The following is a 17674-nucleotide window of genomic DNA, read 5'->3' as shown; positions in this document are numbered from 1 at the left end:
GCTTTCCTTTATCCCAGAGAAAACAGTTTTGTTCCTTCTTATGACAGAAGGAAAACTGCTGAATATGGTGTAGCATTTTTTAAAAGAAGAGATTAAATTAAATAGAATCACCTTACTTTGCTTAAAAAACCAAAAAATTCAATGTCTTCTGTTGTGTCAATGATTGCACATGGAGGCCACTTAGTGGTTTGCATCTTTGATGCTGGATCTTATGCATGCTTACTGTATTAATATTTTGATTACCTTTCGAAAGATAATCATTAATGTTTTGATTACCCTTTATTCCCTTATAAAATGGCTACATTGGAAGAAAACTGTGTGAGGATCACAGGATTAATTGAAATAAAATGTATTTCTTGGCCTCTGTTATTTCTGTCTTATTGCATATCTCACAAACCTTTGCATGTAATCTGAATTAGAGATGGATCCAAGCCATAGTATTCAACATGCCTCATAAATTTTGAAAAACTTCAGCCAAGTTTTTGTTTCTTTCAAATCAGCTCCTTTGCAGATTACATTGCAGCTTTTGAGTGCAATGACTGTCCATGATTAGGAGTAGATCTTCATAAGCATTCAGCCCTGTTTGTACTCATAGTAAATAGCTAGGTTTTCAAGGTTACTCAGCCTGTGGAGTTGCATGGCAAGTGCTCTGTGGAGGAACCATTTGGAAATCTATGCCTTACTTTAGTGAGCATTGTTTAAGTGGGAGCTGAATTCTTTTAAAAGCCTGATGGCAGTAGGTGCTGAATATTTTAAAATTTGGCCTTTGGCATTTTGAAAGAGCTAGTCTGTCTTCTACCATGACCTGATACTGTAATGTCTTCCATCAAGTCATTCGGAAACATTGATTTTGTTGTTGGTTTTTGTTCTCTTAAAGCAATCACCAATGTTAAAACATGGGCATTGGACAGAGAAGTGTTTCAAAATATCATGAGAGTGACAGCACAAACAAGACAAGAGCAATACAGAAACTTCCTTAGAAGGTAAATATAATGCATTTCTATTTCTAATACTGGTTTTGGTTACTTCCTAAGGTGCACAACAACACTGCACCTGTCTTGGAGAGAGAAAGAGGTGCTCTTAATGCAAAGGGCCTCAAAAATCTGAATATTTACCTCTCTTGATTTTTTTTAGGATTCACAAAATCATTTTTCTCATTTTGATTGTTTTTCTCTTGCATTACATTAGGAAACAGCAATAGGTGCTTGCATGATTCTAAGTAATGGAACAAATGTATAGGAAGGTTGCACGGCTAGAAGTTAAAACAATATATTAAATAAATGGAGTTAAATAAGTCCTCCAACTAGAAGCTAATTTGCTGCTGGAGTAGATTAAAGAATATTCCTCATCCCTTGGAGACTTGAATATAAGAACTGCATGTCTCTCAATTTATGAGCTGATTCCAACATAATTTACTAGGAAATCTGCAGAGAGTAGAATAATTCTCTCTCCTGCAGGAACACTGAGAGTTGTACAGTGCTTTTCATTAGGAAGAAGGTCAAGTTAGAAGTGCCAAACCATAATTAGATGGTTTCATATTTTCTTTATTATAACAGAATAGTCATTCTTTGTTAGGCTTCAAATCAAGCCTGGCCATGCATAAAACATCTTGTGTATTTTTTGCATCAATCTTGATCTTTGATTTCTATAAATACTTCTTTGCTGAGCCTGAGTAGCTAGAGAGCGCTATGATTTCCTAACTTTTACAAGTGCGAGTGCTGAGGATGGGAAGTTTTTTCATTCTTACCAGCAAGTTCACTAAGTCATCACTGTAGCTCGATTCTCTTTTAATAGTCATCCAAGTAGTACTGAAGTTGTTACCTTTGTCTGATTTTGCAGTCTCTGCAGTACATCTGAAAATATATTATTAAATTACTATAATGTCTTGGGTTTGCAATTAATGGGGTTTGTGTGACTGAATTTTGAAATTAGTTCATGTGCCCACTGGAGTTTTTTCCCCTACTGAAATACGAAGTTGACTTACATACTGACCAACGTTTGCCATGTTTCTAAGTTGTAAGTTGTGCGAGTTCTGTTTATCTAAAAAACAAGATGAGAATGCTTGAACCTTCCAAATTAGGATTTAGTTGTATACGATGCACCACCAGTTTAGCTAGTTAGAAAATGTGGTTGTACAAATTGTATAGGTGAGAAGAGATCATGAAAAAAGTGTTAATAATGACTTTCGGGGGTTTTTTTGTTTTGCATTTCTGTTTTCTGGAAGTGTGTCCCTGTTGAAAAACTTACCTGAAGAGAAATTAACCAAGATCACAGACTGCCTGGAGGTGGTAAGATACTGTTAAGTTTTTCTAAATAGTATTCCGTAAGCTTTCAAAATACAAAGAAGAATAAATAAGTAAAAACAAAACCAAAAAACAATGAAGCTTTTTTTAATATGACAGTCGTTTTGGAGTGGTCAGAGTGGAATTCCAGGTTGACAGCAAATAATAACATTTAGTGGCCTAAGAGTAAGTTATATCTTTGGCACTGAAGGAGTTAAGCAAGTAGGTAAGAGGATCTATAATCTAGCCTTTATTAAGATTAAGCACAAAGTTGCTGACTGGGTCTCTAACTCTTTTTTGGTAATCACGCTTTACCTGTTTGCAACGTGGATATGTAATACTTTCATATGCCTTGGATCACATACACTGCAAAATATAAGGGGAAAAAGGCCTTAGGACTGCAACACATGAAACCAGTCAGATATCTGTGTGTCTTAGGGCTGCATATGCCAGCAGCCTTTGGAGCTTAAAGGCTTGATACATGATCATAGCTGTGGTGGTTTCCAAGAGCAGTGGTAACTATCAATGTTTTTTGTATAGGCAAAGTGTGTAGGAACCCCAGTCTTGGGACAGTTCTGCAGGTGGACAACAAAAGTTCCTCAGAAAACTAAGAGCCTCAGACCCAACAAGTCGATGGAGGCAGATAGTGATGCATGGCCATAGCACAAGAAGATGAGGAGATCATGGTGTTAATTATGTGAAACGGCAAATGGCCTTAGCACAGCAGTATCCTAAGCAGTAACTTTTTTTTTCTTTGGGGGGGGGGGGGATTCCTGGTAAGGGAGAACTTTTAGGAAACAATCAGAGGAGAAAAAAAGGAGGTGGTTGTTTTTGAGGAACAGATCACAAAGCTGAAAGTTAACATGGAAAAAATGCTTGATTGAAAGTTAAACAATTAATGAAGGCAGGTTTCCCTAGTAGAGACAGAAAAGTTGGTGCTTTGGTAGCTTGCAATAGATGATTTAGGCATTCCCACTGAGGTGTCAAGCCCAAAATTACTTTTGGAAATGGGATTTTAATTTAGAACTCTTTTAAGAGCTCTTGATACCTTTTTTTCCTTGTTTTCCCCTGCTTCATAAGGATGATAACAGTTAATATTTTTTTAAACAAATAACGTGCTGCTGCATTAAGATAAGTTACAGATTGGCCACCATACATTACACAGTGGAATGCTTGCATATTATTATGGGATGCAGCATATGCAGGAGTTAGGAAGTTAAACATCAATGGAACATCCAGATGTATTAAGAACACTGCATAATAATCAGAATTTTCAAAGAGGCTAATGATATATTGGACAGTATTGTCTCTTTTCCCTCCCTCCCCCCCCCCCCCCCCCCCCCCCAACAGGAGTACTATGACAAGGGAGATTATATTATTCGGGAAGGAGAAGAAGGAAATACCTTCTTTATAATATCAAAAGGAAAGGTAAGGTATAATAAACCTAACTTATAAAGTAACATACACAAATACCTGTATTTCAAAAGCTACCTTGAGGGGTATGGTCTTCAGTAAAATCTGTGCAGAGTTTTTTAGGATGCAGTTAAGTTCACACTACTGTGATAAAAGCCTGGAGCAGCATTTCAGAGATTCAGGGAGCCTAATTTTCATTCGCAATGAACCCATGTTATACTGTTCTAATTATAATGTAATTAAAGTATGTCCTGAAGTCTCTTGACACTGTAGCAGAGATGTAAAGTCAATTTTTTTGTAAATGAGATTTGATCCTATGTCTTCTCCTGGATGTTTCAATATCTGATGGGCAAAACATAGACTTGTGAAATATCTAAGAAATAATGGAGTCCTGGGTTTAATGGAGAATGGCCTTCTAGGTGACACAGGGTCTATTCCTCTCATTTGTTAGTCCCAGAGGAGTAAGGCAGCAGCACTTATCTATCAGCTGTTACATTGGAGGCTGACACAGGACTTTAAAGAATCACATCAGGAGAATTTTAATCAATAAACTTCCAGTAGGGGTTTCAAGTTTCCAAGACATGTCTGTGTCTGGAGATATTCTGGTTTGTTTTTTGCTAATGGATGTGGGCATCAGCAGAATGCGTGCTACTGTGGAAGCAGAGTATCGTGAGCGGGGAAATGTTAGTTAATGTTTCTGGAGGCTATCTGTTTAGCTGAAAAGACAAAAAGCTCATATGATGGCTGCCCACTGTGGGAACTGAAGTATTTTTCAGTTTTTCATTAAAATGCCATTTATTTTGCTTTGCTTTAAAAGGTACGAGGAGAAAATTGGGGGGTGGGCAGTAATGAATATATTCATTTTTCCATCTCTCAGAAAAAAAACAGAGAGGTGTCAGAGAGTGTTTGATGGTTTAATTTTTGAGAAGAGGGAGCTTATGAATTTGTAACTCTTTAAGGAGCATTACTGAGTTTAAGACATTTATGAAATGCACAGAAAAGAAGGGAAAACCACGCAATACTTTGAAACTTACTTTGCTAAATTTTTGTTCCTGTACTTTCTAGGTGATAGTTACCCAGAGTTCTGCAGAGCAGTTGCAGCCTCAGCTAATTAAAAATCTACATAAAGGAGATTACTTTGGAGAAAAGGCTCTCATTAGGTTAGTTCACATTGTCTGATTCACAATGTATAGTATTTCAATGGACCTATCACTATATGTCAGATTATACAACTCATGGCTGTTTTGAATATAATCTTTGTTTTGATTGTAAAGTCAACAGATGAAGGCAGCAGCTGAATTTGTCGTAATGTTTTGGTTTTTGCAGGGAGGACTTGAAAGTATACACTGTCATCTACCATTGGTTTTCCCTGAAAAAGCCAAATGTTGGCCCTCTCTGCATTGTTGCTTATTGTTTATATTTCAGTAAAAGCTGTGATGAAAACTTGTGCCAGGCTCTTTATGACTCCTAGCATGGATAAATTCCATCATTACTGGACCGAGCTGTTGTTTCTGTGCTGGTGCCCATGATAGTAAGAAACAGAGAAAAGGAGTGCAGAGAAGATATGACCTATGAGCTAAATAGCTCATGTAGCACATATTTATGTGGGTGATTGAGTAGGGATCGTTTGGTCTCTGGAATGATTTATATCTGAGGACTATTTCAGAAATGAGCAGTAAATCCTGATGTAATGCTAATGACATTGCATCCTAATTTCTTGGAAGGTTGCTAAAGGATGTCATGATCCAAACCCTACTGAAACTGGAAAAAAAACTGTGCTAGACAATAATAATGATTAGTAAAATATTATAATTGTGTGTTTGGTTCAGCAATATTAATCCAGATACACACTACAGAGGTCTTCAAGGAGTTTCTCCTATAACAGCTGTAACCCTCCTTAAGTACAGTGTGAGGTACTTTGAGGATTTTTATATGCTTCTGAATTCTTCTAATCTGTTTCAATTCTTAGGGATGATGTCAGATCAGCAAACGTTATTGCAGATGAACACAATGTGGAGTGCCTCGTTATAGATAGAGAGTAAGTATCATGCTACAGTTTAATGAAAGACTTGCATCCTTCTTCAGTAGGTTAACAATAAGACGTGACTTCACTGTAGGCACTATCACAATGTTTTTTTTAAGTGAATACTGAACAAGTGGTTACACTTTTGGAATACTGAGCTGTGGCTATGCTTTAGACAAAGACTTAATGAAGAGAGACTGATAAAAGGTGCAGGACCAGAGAAGCTTAAGAGTAGTTCAGAGTTATTCTTCTCTTTCTCTCCTTGTGGTGGTGATGCTTCACATTTGTTAAGTGCTCTTCATTGGCTCAGGGAACAACAAAAGCCCCTGCGTGTCCCTGGTTTCAGGATGTCTTTTTGTCAAGGGGGACATGCAGCCAAATTCATGGCTTTGTCGAGTAGCAGCCAATTTTGCACTTCCTAAAGTGGAAAAGAATGGAACAGATGGAAGGTAAAAGAAAGGAAGCTCCCAGTGGAAAGTGAAACAGCAAACCCGCATTTCTCAGGGCTAGTTGTAAGGATGCTTACTTGGAATGCAGACAGCCACCATCCTTTTCCTTGTTGAATCCCAAAAGGGCTCCCACTGAGGGCTAAGATTCTACCCCAATCCAGGAAATAGCATCTCGGGCTGTGAATGCATTTTCTTCTTCTCTTCTTTAGCTTGTGCAAATAGATTGCAGAGAAACATGCCAAAGCTGGTGTGTTCTAGGGGAAGGGGATACCAACAGGATTGCAGTAGGTAAACCAAGGGTTGGCATGGCACCACCAGAGGGTGGCAATGCTAGTAGGAACATTTACACTGGTCCTGGGAGCACAGAGGGCTCAGGAGCCTATCTGAAATGCTTGTACACCAATGCATGCAGTATGAGAAACAAACAGGATGAACTGAAAGTGTTGATCAGCTCCCAGAGCTATGATATCATAGGTATTAGTGAGACTTGGTGGAATGAGTCCCACAGTTGGAGTGCTGGGATGGAGGGCTACAGGCTGTTCAGGAGGAATAGGTGGAGCAGGCAAGGTGGAGGTGTCGCACTGTATGTAAGGGAGAAGTTTGATTGTACAGCCCTTACAGTTGGTGATGATGTGGTTGAGAGCCTCTGGGTGAGGATTAGGGGGATGGAAAACAAAGGAGATGTTGTAGTGGGTGTCTACTACCAATCACCCAGCCAGGATGTAAGCACTGATGAATTACTCTACAGGCAATTAGGAGAAATTTCTGGATCAGTAGCCCTTGTCCGTATGGGAGATTTCAACTTCCCAGACATCAGCTGTAAATATCACACTGCTGTGACAAGCAGGTCTTGGAAATTCTTGAAGTTTGTAGGAGATAACTTCTTGTCACAGGTACTCAGTGAGGCAACTAGGAAAGTTGTCCTCCTAGACTTGCTATTTGTGAATAGAAGGACTTGTGGGGGATGTGATGGTAGGTGGCTGTCTTGGCCACAGTGCTCATGAAACGGTTGAGTTTAAAATTTTTGGTGCAATGAGAAAAAAGGACAGCAGAGTTGCTATGCTGGATTTCAAGAAAGCAAACTTTAAGCTATTCAGGGAGCTATTTAGCACAGTACCCTGGGAATCTGCTTTTGAGGGCTTAGGACTCCATGAGTGCTGGTCACTCTTTAAGAATGACCTTTTAGAAGCACAGGAGCAGGCGATCCCACTGTGTCATAAGTGAAGCAAGCCGGCCAGAAGACCAGCTTGTCTGAACAGGGAACTCCTCGTGGTGCTCAAGAGGAAAAAGAAATTGTATGATCTCTGGAAGCGAGGTCAAGCTTCACAGGAAGATGACAGAGCTGGGGTTCTTATATGCAGGGAGAAGACACAAAAGGCCAAAGCTCAATTAGAGTTGAAACTGGCCAGTGTTGTGTCAGACAACAAGAAAGGCTTTTTAAAGTATGTTAATAGCAAGAGGTCTAAAGAAAACATTGGACCGCTACTTGTTGAAGCCTGTCACCTGACGAATAGGGATGAAGAAAAAGTGGAGGCATTCAATACTTTTTTTTGCCTCAGTCTTCAGTAATACAGATAGACCTTGGGCTGCCCAGTCCCCTGAGTTGGAGGGCCACGAGTGTGGGAACAGTGACTTTCCATTAGTGGGCACTGAAATTGTAAGGGACCAGCTGTAGTAGCTGAATGTTCCCAAGTCCCTGGGGCCTGGTGGGATTCCTCCCAGAGTACTGAAGGAGCCAGTGGATGTTACGGCAGGACCCCTTTCAGTCATCTACGGAAGGTCTTGGGAGTCTGGGGAGGTCCCTGCTGACTGGAAGCTAGCCCAAGTTATTCCAATTTACAAGAAGGGTGTGAGGGAAGACCCAGGGGACTACAGACCTGTTAGTCTAACCTCAGTTCCTGCAAGAGTTATGGAGATGATCATACTGGGTACAATTGAAAGGCATTTAAAGAACAATGCAATCGTCAGGCACACTCAACATGCATTCACAAAGGGAAAGTCCTGTTTAACCAGTTTGATATCCTTCTGTCATAAGGTCACTTGCCTAGTGGATGAAGGGAAGGTGGTGGATGTAGTTTTTCTGGATTTTAGTAAGGCTTTTGATACTGTCCCTCACAGCATCCTTCTGGACAAGTTGTCCAGCTGTGAGATGAGCAGGTACGCAGTGCGCTGGGTGAAGAACTGGCTGAAGGGCAGAGCTCAAAGGATGGTAGTGAATGGGGCTACACCTGGCTGGCAACCGGTCACCAGTGGTGTTCTTCAGGGTTCAGTTCTAGGGCCAGTTCTGGTCCATATTTTTGTCCGTGATCTGGATGCAGGAGTTGAATGCACCATTAGCAACTTTGCTGATGATCCCAAACTGGGAGGTGCTTTGACTCTCTTGAGGGACAAGATGCCTTGCAGAGGGATCTAGATTGACTGGAGCATTGGGTAATGATTAATGGGATGACATTTAACAAGTCCAAGTGCTGGATTCTGCACCTAGGACCGAGTATAAATTGGGAGAGAATTGGCTGGAGAGCAGCCCTGCAGAAAGGCATCTGGGGGTGCTGGCTGACAGCAGGCTCGATATGAGTCAGCAGTGTGCCCTGTCAGCCAAGAGGGCAAACCATATCCTGGGGTGCATCAAACACCTGTCAGTCAAAAGAGGTGATTATCCCGTTGTATTCAGCGTTGGTGCGGTGTCACCTTGAATACTGTGTGCAGTTCTGGGCCCCACAACTTAAGAAGGATGTTAAGGTACTTGAGTGTGTCTATAGGAGGGCAACAAAGCTGGTGAAAGGGCTGGAAAGAATGTCCCATGAGAAGCAGCTAAGGACTTTGGGCTTGCATAGTTTGGAGAAAAGGAGGCTGAGGGGCAACTTCATTGCTCTCTACAGCTTCCTGGGGAGGGGAAGTGGAGAGGGAGGTGCAGATATCTATCTCCCTGGTATTCAGTGACAGGATGCATGGGAACGGTTCAAAGCTGCACCAGGGGAGGTTTAGACTGGACTTTAGGAAGCATTTCTTTACCGAGAGGGTGGTCAAACACTGGAGCAGGCTTCCTAGAGAGGTGGTCAATGCCTCAAGCCTGTCAGTGTTTAAGAGGCATTTGGACAATGCCTTTAATGACAAACTTCAACTTGGTCAGCCCTGAACTGGTCAGGCAGTTGGACTAAATGGTTGCTGTAGGTCCCTTCCAACTGAAATAGTCTATTCTAAGTCTGTTCTTCCCACAGCGCTGTTACTCACCTCTGAAGCAGGAGAGGTGATCTCAAGCACTTTGGCACTGTGCACCAAGAGCTCTATCCATTGGGACAGAAGGACTGATAGCCTGGACTCATGCCAACCTGGTTCCTGTGGTAGGGATGGTGGAACCACACTTAATAACCATAGTGTATGTAGGTGGCAAAGTACACCCAGCCTACTCCAAATTACTTAAACATAGCATGAAATGACCTGAGGAGATCAGGCACTCTGTCCCCCTACCCTCTGTCAAAACAAGTTTGGTACTTCAGCTGGTTACCGCCTCTTCAAAGCTCTTAAAATTTATACTGTCAAAGTGATAGTGTAAATCTCAGTCTGGGTCATGACTTAGAGGCAATGTAAAGCCTTGGTGCAGCAGCACAGATACTGTTTTCTTTCTCTTCCCACTCTGTTTATACTGTTTCGTTCATGGTTTTAGGACATTTAATCAAATTGTTGGAACTTACGAGGAGCTCCAAACTTACCTTGAAGGTTATGTGGCTAAGCTGACCCAGGCTGATGAAAAACGACATGCAAAGTAAGTCAGATCATTTCTTAGGTACATCTTTAGTAGGTAATCATAAAAAAGGGTGATAGATATGTAAGTAAAATCATGGATGGTAGTTGATGGAGGTGGGGCCCTAGAAATGATAGCAATCACTGTAATAAAACTGGACGGATATGTTTATGGAGTCCAGGAATTTTTTTCTGAAACAGAAATTACATAGAACCTCAGTATATTGACTTCCAACCAAGAATTCACTCTATCCCAAGAAAACTGAGTACAGAAAAGAAGTGAAAGCGTGCTCAAATAATTTTTTGCATTCTGATGGTAAATTATTTGACTCCAGATTGAGTTAATGAAACTGTGTTACTGTACAAAAGACAAATTGCCATTTCAAAGAGAAATAAGTAGACATAAAAGAAACAGTTTATTTCTAATGTTTCAGTGTAGCACTGGTGCTATTAAAGAGTTTGTAGACATAAAAGAAACAGTTTATTTCTAATGTTTCAGTGTAGCACTGGTGCTATTAAAGAGTTTGCTTTTAGCTTTTAGACCATACTTTTAGTTTATTTGCCTCTGATTTCAATCCGAGCACTATTGGAAGATTAGCAGAGTATGTCTTTCTTCTGTTTAGAAATATAGCTGCATTTTTATTTCTGATCATTCTACTAGAACTGGTACACAGTCCTTCAGGAATTGGTTCTCCAACTTGGAGTGCCCAAAGTTTTGCAGCTGACTGCATAATTAGGAACCTCACCATGGATCAGCCCTTGATAAAATACTGTTTGTTTGTACTCAGTGAACTTCAGTAGCATTTTGCTTCTAATTTACTTCCATAGGATGTCCAGAAAGAAAGTGCTTCTGCATAAAATAAAATTAAGATTCTGTTAGGAAATAAGATGGCTTTTCTTTTAATTTTTTATAGGACTGTTAGAGTACTGTGATACAGGTTGCTGGCAAGGAAAGCACTAACCTGTGTTAATTTTCTTAATGCAGAGGAAGATCCTTCTGTGGACAGTTAACCAAAGAGGTGTCTTTGGAGATGATAGAGCTGAAGGAAAAAGTAGCCCAGTTCCCTCCTTCCCCATTCCAGAATTTAGAAGTTGTCACAACTCTGGGTGTTGGTGGGTTCGGAAGGGTTGAGCTTGTAAGAGTTTGTTTTAAACATATTCAAGTAGTTCTCTGTCTTAGATGATTGATTTAACTGCTGAAAAATGTGAAGGATTTTAATATTCTGCATGCTTGTGCCGCTCAAGCAGAGATAATTCTATATAAAGCAATGCATAGTTAAAAAATATTTTCAGGACTTCGGTGTTCAAAGAAAAAAAATCCATTCCTGTGTGCCTCCATCTCCTGCTGTTAAAAGCATCTTCCTGGTCACTAGACGTGTATTCATCAGTTTGTGCTTGTGGAGTTTACAGATGTGCCTACCTGCATTGTGTTCCCTGAATTGCAGGCCTTTTCCCAAGATTCTGCCTGGACCTGAAGTAATCTCCAGTGTCACATAGTCTGTGTTGTTAGAATTGCTCCAGCATGCCCCACAGCAACTGTAACCAGTGTGATCTAGCTCTGACTTTGAAATTTCCAACAATTTGTAATGGCTCTTTTGAGTCATATTCAGTAGCATGAACAGCTGTGTTTCTGGGATGTGAAAAGCCTCATCAGACTAAAGTCTTAAATTCCACTCTCCTCTGGCTGGGTAGCAAACATCTGGAAAAAAATGTGAATGCTTCTTGTGCAGGCTGCTGAAGATAATGGTAAATTAAAGGAGACTATGTGATTTTAGTGAAGTCAGTAATCCTTTACAGTAGTTAGACCATCAATTGTTTTATTCCAATTCATGCTTCACAAAACAAATTTCCATACTGGTTGACTGCCAGCTTGGAAATTCTAGAGCATCACCTGAATAATAACCTAAAAACTGAATTCTCAGCCAGCTGTAGAACACTGATAGCTGCTTCCTTAGTTTCCTGGAAGTCCTGTTTTAACTTCCATCTTTTATTGCATATTGGATAATATTTCAGTGTAATGCAAAATCATTTGTAAACATTCTTCATAAACTGCCTCTGCTTTTTCTTCTTTTGTATTATGCTAGTGTTTAGAAATCTTAAATTGAAATTAGGACCTGTTGTGGTATGAATTCATTGTAAAATATAGTACCTATCCAAACTACTGCTATTTTGTATACATAAAATTAACACAGGGAACATTTCATTTTACAAGTGGGGCCTGGGACACTGAAGAGATCTGAAGCTTGACTTAAAATCATACAGAACAGTTCTGCAGAAAATCTGGAATTTGTCCCTCATTACAGTCATCAATTTCAGTCCTGTGCTGTGTTGAAAAAGATGGATATCAGTGTACCTATTGAGAAGAGATTGGTAAAACATTCTTTCTTTGCCTCACGTGGACTCATCACTTTTATTCACAGGTTAAAGTGAAAAATGAGAACATGGCTTTTGCTATGAAGTGTATAAAGAAGAAACACGTAGTGGACACCAAACAACAAGAACATATCTATTCTGAGAAGAAAATCCTTGAGCAGATATGTTCTCCATTCATTGTAAAGTAAGTTGACCACAAGGTTTCCTTGAAAGCTGACCCCAAGCTGACCCACTGGACAGCATTATTAAGAATGAGGTTTGGCATACATGAGTTCTGGAGAAAAAACATTGCAAGTCTTGCATTTTATTTTGCTTTTCCTAAATTGCTGCCATTTGTCTCCACAGACTATATCGCACATTCAAAGATAATAAGTATGTATACATGCTACTGGAAGCTTGCCTTGGAGGGGAATTGTGGAGCTTGCTGAGAGACAGGTAACAGCAAACAAAGTGGAACCTTGTCCTTTAAAATCGCCAGTCAGCTCCATATGTCTGCTGAGGAGGATCTCTATTCAAGGGCTGTCAGATGAAAAGACGTTTAGTTCAGTTTTCAACCACATGAGTGACATACTGAGTGTCAGTGCAAAGAAAGTTGTTAACTGGTTAATGAGCAAGGCATTTTTAGAAGTTAATTGTCTGCAAAGATAGTGATTATTTTTGTTCCAGAGGCAGCTTTGATGAAGCCACTACCAAGTTCTGTGTTGGGTGTGTGACAGAGGCTTTTGACTATCTACATCACACAGGAATTATCTACAGAGACCTGAAGCCAGAAAATTTAATTTTAGATGCTGAAGGATATATAAAACTGGTAAGATGTAATCCTTTTGTACTGTTATCCTTTTGTGCCTGTATACTGTTTCCTTGCGGGGGGGGGGGGGGGGGGGCGGGGCTAAAAATAGACAGCATGTAATTATAGTACCAGGGTCCTGGAGTTAATTAACCTTACACTTCAGTAGAAAGGAGGGCAGGTTACTCATTGCACAGTGAGAAACAAAGGCATTGCAAGCCACAGACAAACTGGGGATTTGCAGCCTCTGAGAGCTCTTGCCACAGCATAAACCGCAAAAATAATTTCTCACAACCCCCAGTCTTAATGTAAAGGCAGGAACCACTTTCCCAGGTGCCTATCCAGCCCCAGGCAATCATAGGTTCTACATTATCTCTGTAGAGAGGGAACACAGTGAACAGCTCCTGCCATACTTGACTATGACCATTAAAAGTGTAAAGAGCACTTCAAAGAGCTTGAAATATCCACTCTGAGGACAATGAGCATCCCATCATTTTCCATGGGCTGTAAATCTTGTGTCCTCAAGGAAAGCATGGGTTGTTCTATCCAAAAGGAAAATAATTCAGGAAATTACTCATGAGAATAAATGAATCTGTTCTATAACATTCAGTAATCCAGTGGAATTACTTCTTTCTCCTTCATGACAACACTGTGTAATTGTTTTAGCTGTAAACTGGCAACTCTCAGATCTTTGCAGGAGGTGAGGAAGCAATTAAGACCTTAAGACTTCCCAGTGCAAAATACCTCTGCATTATGCAGCATATGTTGATTTTGATCAGGTTGATTTTGGATTTGCAAAGAAGATCGGATCAGGGCAGAAAACCTGGACGTTTTGTGGAACCCCTGAGTATGTTGCCCCTGAAGTCATTCTGAGTAAAGGCCATGACTTCAGTGTGGATTTTTGGTCCCTTGGGATCCTTGTGTATGAACTCCTTACTGGCAGGTAAGTGCCTCCTACTCCAAGTTCTTCCCTTGTTTGTTTGCTTTTAGAAATATTTTCAAGGTTATTTTTAAAATAAACAGTTTGGGGTTTTTTCCCATCAGTAAACAGGAATGATTTGCAAAATGATACTTCTTTTTGCCCCTACTGCATGTCTTATCTTCCATGATTTCAGAAACACCACAGGCAAAGTGTGGAACATATTCTCAATTCTCATTTATCCATCGAAGGAAAGGGCCAGACACCAGCTGTAAGTGGCTGGTGTCGAGCTCCTTTAACTGATGATGATGTTTCCTGTGAGGAACAGCTGACAACAGACCCTTCTTTTCCCCTTTAGTGGGTGACAGGGTACAGTGGGGTGGGTGAACTGTAAGCAGGGCTCATTCTTTGCCTCCATGCACACTTCCGTGGCAACTCTTTGTGAATGCTCAATGGTAGTACAACATGGAAGCTTCTCTGAGCTAGGCTAGAGGCAGAACTAGTGCAGAGGGACACATATGATCATGTGTTTTCCCTGGTACCTACAGGCAGCTTCTCAGCTTCAAACCCTTCTAATACCTTAAACAGACTGAAAGGCTGAATGTTGTAAAACTAGGAAGGTGAGGGGGTTTTTCCGTATTCTCAAATATTTGCTTTGTTGAGAAGTGGCCACATCTGTTCTTGCCAGCCATTCCATTTATCAGTGTTGCTTTCTTTTTCTAGTCCACCATTCTCTGGGGCTGATCAAATGATAACATATAATTTGATTCTCAAAGGCATTGAAAAGCTGGATTTTCCTAAAATAATAACAAGACGGCCTGAGGATTTGATCCGCAGACTCTGCAGGTAGGAAGGGCGATTTGTGGCAGAGCCTGGGTGTAGATAGATTGAGCTATTTAAGATCCAGACTAGAGTGTTGAATTCCTGACAGCTTCATTTAAAATTGTTATGCCTAGCATGGTCTATTCTGATTATATTCAGTACACACACATGCCTCTGAGTGTGTGTCACACCTCTTAGTCTGCAGGGGTGTCATCTACAAATGCAGGCTCTGGGCTTTCTCTATAGCTGTGGATTTTTTTGTGAAACACATCTTAAGGAAAAATTAAGTGTGAGCTGAGGAAAGAGCTAAAGAATTTAATGTTATTATCAAGCGCAGTGTTTTAAAAAAATGCTTCCAAAATCACTTAGTCATATAGCTCCTACAGAAAGCATAGGGCACTTAAGGACTGACTTAAGCCCACTTGAAAATGTGCAAAAACGTTGTATTTCAAAAGGGCCAGCATAACTCAGAAGCATTAGTGCATAGTGGCATGTGGCTCATGACACTGCTGACTTTGAACTCCCAGCTCCAGTGGGATTTCATCCATGGCAGTTAGGGACAGTATACACTGTGTTTGTGCAACAGGATTGAAAGTACCTTTGTAGCTGCAAATTTTGGTCTGCTTCCTTTTGTAACTTATGACCAGACCTGCTGGTCAAGAAAAAAAGAGGTGTCCAACTAAAATTCAGCCAGTTGATTTCCATCTGCTGCTTCTCACAGCAGAGTGACACTGTTTTGGTTTCCTGGAAGGTTTCTCCATCCTCAAAAGAAAGGAGCAGTGAGCAACACTTCATTATGTCTCCTTATGAGACCACATGTTGTGTGCAAGCTCCATCCCTGTGAAATGGTTAAATGCAAGCAGTTAGGACCCCTAAATGCTCTTTTAAAAAAATAAGAATTTTTTTAAAAAAATCTTATCCTTATTCTTTTTCTCTCTTTTTTAAGGCAAAATCCTACAGAAAGATTAGGCAATCTGAGGAATGGAATTAATGACATCAAGAAGCACAGGTAAGTGAAAGAGACGGCCAAGAAGAAAATTTGGGTTTTAATTTGAAAATATTATTAATATTTTAGAACCAGTCCTGTAAGCCTATAAAGCTCCAGGTACTTCCAGGCAGGTTGTGCAAGAGAGATTTCTGTTGCTGTCGAGTATATTTGTGAATACAGCAAGCAATGATATAAACATCAATCCTCAGCATGATTATCTAGAAACATCTTTTTGTTTACTGGTTTTGTCACAGGTTGCTGATGCAGGAGTTTCATTCAATTCTCAGAGAAATTGATGCCAGTTTAGCATCTGCCTTTCAGACCTCCCGACCTTTAAACAGCTGCTTTTTAAGAATGGTAGTTATGAGCTCCAGAGCAATACTAGGTTTTTGTCCTCTTTCTTCTAATGCAGAAAGTCCTCTGTGGATTAAACATTTCCTGCTTTTTTGTTTTATCTGAGTTTTTTTCTAAGCCCTGCAGTTTGTGCTTGGTAAAAGAAGTGCTTTGACTTTCCTGCTTGTCTCCCTGTCTTGGTTTTGGCTGGGATAGAGTTAATTTTTTTCCCAGTAGCTGGTATAGTGTTGTGTTTTGGACTTAGGATGAGAACAATGTTGATAACACACTGATGTGGTAGTTGTTGCTGAGCAGTGTTTACACAAAGTCAAGGACTTTTCAGTTTCTCATGCTGCCCTGTCAGCAAGGAGGCTGGGGGTGCACAAGAAGCCGGGAGAGGACACAGCCAGGACAGCCGACCCAAACTGGCCAAAGGGGTATTCCATACCATGGGACGTCACTCTCAGCATATAAACTAGGGGGAAAGCTGGCTGGGGGGCTGCTGCTGGGGAATAGGCTGGGCTTCAGTCAGTTGGTGGTGAGCGATCGTTTTTCATTTGCATCACTTGTTTTTCTTGGGTTTTATTTCTCTCTCTTTTTGTTATTTTCCTTTTCATTACAATTTAGTAGTAGTATATTTCAATTGTTAAACTGTTCTCATCTCAACCCATGAGTTTTCTTACTTTTACCCTTCCAATTCTCTCCCCTGTCCCACCAGGGGAGGGGACTGAGCAAGCGGCTGGGTGGTGCTTAGTTGCTGGCTGGGGTTAAACCATGACACTCCTTCTTCTCATGCTGTTCAGAGAGTGGAATTCCAAGGGGATGCATACATCTCTGCATGGCTGTGCTTATGCATATATTAACCTGCCTGTCACTTTGACACTTCTATACAGAGGAGATGCAATGTATCTGGTGGTCCTGAAGCTCCCCCTGCTACCAGTCCCTTGTATGCCAATGACAGTGCTCAAGTTTCCTCCTTGTAACAACTGTTGTCACATGGACAGAGGATGTCATGAGAAAATGTGTTATAGCCCTTGTTCACATGTTTTTCAGCTGTTAGTATAATGACAGAAAACAATCTGTTTTTCTCTCTTGGTCTATCCCTGTCTGTCTGTCTGTCATTTCTTTTTAATCAGGTGGTTGAGTGGTTTTAACTGGGATGGTCTGAAAGTGAGGAAATTAACATCACCTTTAAAAAGAGAGGTATTGGCTTTGGCTTTCAATATTGTAATGCTTTACTAATATAAAGGTGCATGGCTCTCTCTGATGGCAAGAGCAAAATTTCCCAAAGATGCATTTGAATTATTATAGCTCACCATTTTTAATGAAAATTGAATAAAAGAAAGAGAGAGAGCAAGCAACACATAAATTCAGTTAAATAATGGAAATATTATTCTGCCTGTGTACTTTGCATTAGATTTTCACCATTACTAGAATAAATAATATTTGGTCAGAAACAAATACTGAAAAAAAACATATTTTCCTTGGTAATGGGCACATTATTAAGATGCACTGTTCACGTTACTGTGAGGAGTACAAATCCC

The 17674-nt window shown here is 40.3% G+C and overlaps 1 protein-coding gene across 2 annotated transcripts in view; it reads left to right on the top strand.

Annotated features, from left to right (window-relative positions):
• The window catches only part of PRKG2 (protein kinase cGMP-dependent 2), a 38918-nt gene that overhangs the window by 18273 nt on the left and 2971 nt on the right, over positions 1–17674 (top strand). The window contains exons 5-18 of one of the 2 annotated variants that reach the window (XM_069781848.1): positions 878–983; positions 2225–2288; positions 3633–3710; positions 4761–4855; positions 5665–5733; positions 9832–9930; positions 10894–11044; positions 12329–12465; positions 12627–12716; positions 12948–13089; positions 13848–14011; positions 14711–14833; positions 15756–15818; positions 17267–17333. In XM_069781848.1, the coding sequence (XP_069637949.1) occupies positions 878–983; positions 2225–2288; positions 3633–3710; positions 4761–4855; positions 5665–5733; positions 9832–9930; positions 10894–11044; positions 12329–12465; positions 12627–12716; positions 12948–13089; positions 13848–14011; positions 14711–14833; positions 15756–15818; positions 17267–17333 (1448 nt within the window). Of the gene's footprint in view, positions 1–877; positions 984–2224; positions 2289–3632; positions 3711–4760; positions 4856–5664; positions 5734–9831; positions 9931–10893; positions 11045–12328; positions 12466–12626; positions 12717–12947; positions 13090–13847; positions 14012–14710; positions 14834–15755; positions 15819–17266; positions 17334–17674 lie in introns of those variants that run through there. The other variant, XM_069781855.1, reaches the window with a different exon arrangement.

This window comes from Haliaeetus albicilla, chromosome 1 (genome assembly GCF_947461875.1).
Source record: "Haliaeetus albicilla chromosome 1, bHalAlb1.1, whole genome shotgun sequence".
NCBI classification, from domain to species: Eukaryota; Metazoa; Chordata; class Aves; order Accipitriformes; family Accipitridae; genus Haliaeetus; species Haliaeetus albicilla.
Note: the sequence above shows the minus strand (reverse complement) of the source record. Positions and strands in the feature narration are given on the sequence as shown.